At 49.7% G+C, this 6,000-nt stretch overlaps 1 protein-coding gene across 1 annotated transcript in view; it reads right to left on the bottom strand.

Annotated features, from left to right (window-relative positions):
• The window catches only part of LOC149743916 (uncharacterized), an 89,934-nt gene extending 85,128 nt beyond the window's left edge, over positions 1–4,806 (bottom strand). Inside the window, exons 1-2 of the mRNA XM_089906034.1 lie at positions 4,714–4,806; positions 987–1,497 (exon numbers count right to left, since the gene is read on the bottom strand). Coding sequence (XP_089762160.1) covers positions 987–1,497; positions 4,714–4,806 — 604 coding nt within the window. The remainder of the gene's footprint in view (positions 1–986; positions 1,498–4,713) is intronic.
• Positions 4,807–6,000: the final 1,194 nt, after the last annotated feature.

The raw sequence follows: 6,000 nt of genomic DNA on the forward strand, positions 1-6,000 counted from the left end.
GCCCTGTTGTCGATGACCATGCAGTAAGCTGACCCAGGAGGTCATTTTGCGCACAACAGTCTTTATATATATGACTAAGGAACACACTGGTAAAAGAATATGGACGAAAGTCTGAGTATGACAAGTCAGCTAGACTGGTATTAACTAAAAAAGCTGTGTGAAAATATCCTGAAAAAGTTGCCCCCAACTCACTCAAAGTCCAAAGTTGGAGCTGGAAATACAATGTCATGGAGTTTGGATAAGAACAGGTTTTCTCCAAGCTGAACTATGACACAGAGATTAGAGACTTCTAGAAACTATACTTTTTCAAAGAAAAAACATCACACGAGAAAAATGAGGCCTAGAAAAATTAAATGACTTAAGCTAATTAATGGCAGGACTGAGACTAGAGTATACTTTGTGTAATTGGCTATGGTCTTTTTGTTTGTTTGTTTGTTATCACTTCAGAACGAGACAAACTTAAAGAAAGGAAACACAACCAAAACTCAGTGGTTGGAAAAGAGACGGATGTGAACGCCATCTTGTTTCTTACGTATAAAGTTACCCCTCACAGTGTTTTGGAGGAGAAAACGCTGGCTCTTCCCAACGTTGGTTAACATACACAAAGATTCCAAAGACAAAACAAGTGCTTTGCAAACAAAGTAACTAGAACCAGCTCAGGCTTCCCCGCGCCAGGTCCTCCGTTCCACGGTCAGAACCACCAACTGTATCCCCCCGGGTAACAAGGTGATTCAGAAAAGCTGGCGCCTTCAGAGAAGGGAGAAAACTTAGCCGGGAAGAGAGTCAGGAGGAAACTTGCTCAGCTTCTTGCTGGGGTCTGAAACGATCCCAATAGAGTCCTTAAACCCCTCAGGTTTCCCCAATCAAGCACCCTCGCCTCCAACCTGGGCCACCCCAGATCTGACTATCAGACGACAGAAGTCTGCGGACGCACGGAGAGCTGACCACCCCACGAGAGGGACCTACGCGCGGCCGCGCCCACTCACCTGCCGCTCCGCGGGAGACGGGAGACCTGCCCGGGGTCCAAGTCCTGGGCGTGGCAGACTCGCCCCTCTCCGGGCCCGACTCCAGCTCACCTCGGCGCCGCCCGCCTGGGCGCCGCCATCTTGACCACAAAGGGGGCCTCGCGCCGGAGGCCCCTGAGCGGGCGCCCTGAGCGGAGCCGGAGCGCCGGGGAGGCCCAGGTCGGCGCCCTACGTCCCCCGCGCGCTCGCGCCCCGTCCACGAGCGACGAGAGTCCCGCACGCAGCGCCCGACCCAGGCTTCCGCGGAACCGGCGCCCCGCGCAGCCCGCACCGCGGCTAAGGCGGCGCCGAGGGCGGCCCGGGCGGAAGAGCGGGCGCGGGGCACGCGCTCGGTAACCTGGCAACGCGGCGCAACCCGGCGTCTTCGGCGAACCCCAGCCCTCCACCGCGAGGAAGCACGGACCCCCGCACCCGCCGCCCAGCCCGCGCCGCCCCGCGGTCGCTCCGCCCGCCGCTGCCCGCTGGCTATGGTCTTTTAAATCCATGATACAACGTCTATATGTAACAAATCTGTTAAACCCTAAATGTTTATGATATTCAAGTAATCCATTATCTGAATTATTCTTGAAGATAAAACATCCAAAGACTTCTTAATTGTATGGGTATACATACATAAAATACACGTGGAGGTAACTTCAAATCCAGTATGTGCCTGTCTCTATTCCTTCCCTCTCCGCTCTTCTAAAAAATGCCCCTTTAAAAATCGCTCACTCACCATCTATTAGGTAAATTTGCTGAAACACAGTAAATGTGGAGACAGAAATTGTTATAGAGACTATTCCAAATGGCACTGACACCTGTATTTATGAAATTTTTAAAAGGGTAAGTTAGAGTTGTTTTTTTAAAAAAAAAAATCCCACTATAGTAACACCACATCATCCTAGGTGCCCAGTTCTATCCAATTACATAAGATGGAGAAAGAGAGAGAGATAGAAACAGAGAGAGGGAGAGAGAGGAGAAAGAGAAAGAAGAAAGGAAGAAAACCAACTACTTATGTATAAAATGTTGCTCCCAAAGTTTGAGATTATACTCAAGCATCAATGAACAGAAAGAAAACACTTACAAATTTACAAATGTATTTCATTTATGGTATGAGGGACACAGGTTTAGATTTGCAACACGCTCCCACAAGGGTCAAATTGACCACTTTTTTCTATCTAGTTGCTCTTGAGAGAACAAAACAATTGAAACAGATGCCATTCAATTCCAAGTCTATAGCTTAGACCATGTCACTGCACACGAAATATTGTTCATTCAGAGTCAGCACATAGCAAGAGTAATTTATACTCTCAGAGTATTTGCTCTCAAGTCAATAGCAGAGAAGCCTTGACTAAAAACGTTCCCATTACTTTCCATTGTAATATATCTTACTTATAGCCCATGAAACAGTGGTCAGGGGAGATTTATTCTTTGGACACCATATTATATAATCTCTCCACTTTAAGCCATCCCCCACTCGGCGATTATTTTTTAAATATGTTACTCGTAGTCAATATTAATTTACATTTAATCTTTCTTAGCATTATGAGTATTATTTTGTACAGGCTCAGAAACAAATCTCCCGAAATTCCTCCCTGATGCTCCCTTCAGGCTGAAAATGCATTGCAGTGTGGCTGCAGTGACTTAATTCTAGTTGGCAGAGCCCTGGCCACACACTAATTTCATTAGCCTCAAACTCCTGGATTTGAAAGATCCACTGAATATGATTCCTGTCCTCTGACACGTCACTTACTAACCAATTCAGTGTGCATACAGAGGAGAGAAAGGACTTGCTCAGCTCTGGCCCACCGGCAGGCAGATGAGAATTCCCAGTCAGAGACACTGTTTACATCTGAGTGGTCATTCTTGCCCGGGTCCTCATTTTCAGGAAGGAACTTCAATCCAGGCTTTGCCGGCAGCTGCAGCATTTGTTACATCCATTACTAGCTCCTTCTTCCTTCCTGCCCCCCAGTGCTTAGCATCCCCCATTTCAGTCACTAAGTCTTCCTTCCCCCAGCCTAGAAGCTTACCTCACCATAACTTTTTATCTCAAATGATAGGTTTGGCACATTCCCCACAGCAACCCACAGGGACTGGGGAAAAGAAAACTCAGATCTCTGGAGAGCTAAGAATTCAACCATTTAGAGAAGTTTCTTTTATACAGGACCGTCTTCATTGAGCTGAACCCTGCAATCCCAGAGAAGATTCACCTACCCGTTCTTTTCCTCTTTCCCTAAAGTGACTGTGTCTTTGAACAATGGGTCTGTGTTCCACTATACTCTCTATTCATTTTGCAGGTTTACAGAGGCTGGGAAACTGGGGACTGGACTTACATGCCAGGAGCTTCTAAGATCACACGCAAAAATAAGGCTGCGGGAAGAGATTGTTGGAATCTATCTCTGTATATTTGAACATGGGCAGTGGTTAACCAGGATGCTCACACCAAGCTTATATCCAGCTTGCAGCACAAGCTACAAGTTGGTGCATCCCTCCTACTACCAGCCTCTTCTCAATAAATGCAGGTGAAAACTGGGGGCTCTTTTCCCTCAGCTGTTCAATCCAACATGAATAGCTGCAATTTGCAAATTAGAGGAAAATGACAGAGTTTTCTCTGAATGGTTTTGGTCCCAACCCACACTGCTAATGCTGGCATTCAGTTCCTTTCCTTCCCAGCCCAGGGAACGGGGGAACTAAGCATAAGGCAAGCGTTCTCTTTTCTTGCAAGTGCCTCAGATCCACACACCAGAGAAGGAATCAGCTCCCCCTGGAATCTTTTTCAGCAAACACAATCCTTCAGCCTAGTCTGCAAGCTCTCTCTTGACTTTAAGATTTCACTCTTTTTTCGACAGGCAGGCCCATCTGCAAGCTCCCAAGCTCCAAGTGAAGGCACCAAAATAATTTTTAAAATGTCAAACAGCAAATGTGCCTTCAACCCCCAGAGCTCCAGTAAAAACACGGTGAGTTGCGCCTGTGGTTCTCAGGTGACTTCTGGCCTCATCCTCCCTGCAGCGCTGCCTCCTCAGGTTCTCTAGGTTAAGCTCAGAGGTAAAGGAAGTGCTTCTGGGTTTTGCTTACAACAACCCAGGCTCTTCCTGAAAGCATTACCTCAAAGTGAAGGCTGCCCAGAAGCACTTTTGGCCTTGCAAACATCTAGAGGTGACATACTCAACAGGTGCTAGGGATGCTCAGAGGCTCAGAGGGGCCATACCAGGCTGCAGCTTTAGACAGACACCCCTCCTTCTGGCACAAACACAAACTTCATACCCCTGGGTGCTGATGTAGTGACAGCTTGAATCTCACAAGGAGTCCCCTCCAGAAACCCAACATGCTTCAGGAAAGGCACTTGAGAGGGAGCCAACTTTTTAGCTACGGGGAGCATAAGGGTCAGCCAGAACATCTGGAGAAGGGACTAACTGAGCTTGGGTCCTACCAGGCAGGGAGAGAGCTGTGCATTAGGAAAGGATCACTTCAAGACAGAGATGAACAAAAAACTTGGAGATAGGGGTAGAGAAGGAAAAGAGAGGCAGAAATTGAAAGGGAGAACATAAAAACAGAGAGACAAAAAAAAAAAAAAAAAGCAGGGAGAAAGAGACACAAGGAGAGAGACACACAGGAAGAAAGACAGAGAAACAAGAGAACCCATAGTCACGCATACCCTGAAACTCAATTTCTTCATACAGAAGCCATCCATCTATACCTAGGGCGGCACAGGAGCCGTGGGGCCGAGGCTGCGGGAGCAGGCGGTGAGAGAGCACTGCAGCACCGCCCACGGCTCAGCTGGCTCGATCCGCCGACCTCGCATCTTCCGCCGTTGCCCGCCTGCACCCGGAGCTAGAGGACCGCCCGGCCTTGCTCAGCGCACCCTACTGCCTCCCTCCAGGCGCCTTCTTGTCTGGCTCTGAGAATCGCCCTCAAAACCCAGGACTGGGGTTGGGGGCTGCGTTAGGGAGGTCGTGGGAAAGGATGGGCACAGGGTGGGTGCAGAAAAAGCGACTGTGTTTCGCAGTTAGCATGAGCTCACCTCCGGGCTCTGAGCTGGCAGGAGTAGAAAGCTGATCGCCCGGCTCCTGCCAGTGGCCGAATCGCAAAGGCAGTTTAGACGGTGCAAACAACTGCCCAGAGCAAATCACCTGGGGGCACGTCTGCGGGTGGCTTCTCCCCGCTTGAGGACAGTCCCCACGCCTTCCGCCCCATGCCCTCGCAGAGACAGGTTACAGGTCGGGAAATCCAACCCGAGCGAAATGGGCAATTCACGTCCAAATGTAGGTGAAGAACTAGCCTTCGGTTTAAGAACTGCCTCCCTAAGCTCTTCTCGAAATTTTCCAAGGGAGCTGCAGCTTGTCGGGCGGCTTGGGGCAGGGAAGCTGGGGAGTTGAGAAATGCCTAGTTTCTAGGCGTCTTCTCATCTTTCATATTCCTTGCGCCTAAGTGGCTCTCATAGGAGTCCGGCACTTTTACAAGCCTGTTTTGGAACCATATTTCACTCTAATGCAAACCCATTTAAATCATCCCCTTGTTTTTCGGAGACTGTTTCTTGTCAATGGGGCCATAAATCCAGAAAGTCAAGCCGGATGGAGTGGAGCGCGGACAGGGGAGAGGTGGAAGGGAAATGAATCAAACAGGGAAAGTACCTCCTCGGGTGAGGTGGGAGGGATTCGGCAGGATCTCCAGGGTGGAAATGAGCGAAGGCTGACCAGACCCCGCACCCCTGGAGTCCAAGCCAGCCTTCAGGAAAAAGAGCGCGGGGAGCTACGGCGCGCTCTGCCCCGGAGGGAGCGCCCCCCTACCTGGAAAAGCCTCAGGATGTTGGCTACCATGATGGAGACCGAACTCCCCGAAGCCCCAATCACTCCAACTACTTTCTCGGGCTTGACGAAAACCGGAGGCTCGCCGTTGGTGCAGCGCACTTCGGAGGTGTCCTTCTGGATGAGCGCCTGGACGAAAGTGAGCGACTGTTCGAGCGCATAAGTGTCCCTGGAACAAGTGTCCAGGATCC

The sequence above is a fragment of the Delphinapterus leucas genome, unplaced genomic scaffold (genome assembly GCF_059928025.1).
Source record: "Delphinapterus leucas isolate spDelLeu-1000000601 "Yukka" unplaced genomic scaffold, BTC_Dleu_Yukka2 spDelLeu_asBTCV2_sq53, whole genome shotgun sequence".
Taxonomy (NCBI): domain Eukaryota; kingdom Metazoa; phylum Chordata; class Mammalia; order Artiodactyla; family Monodontidae; genus Delphinapterus; species Delphinapterus leucas.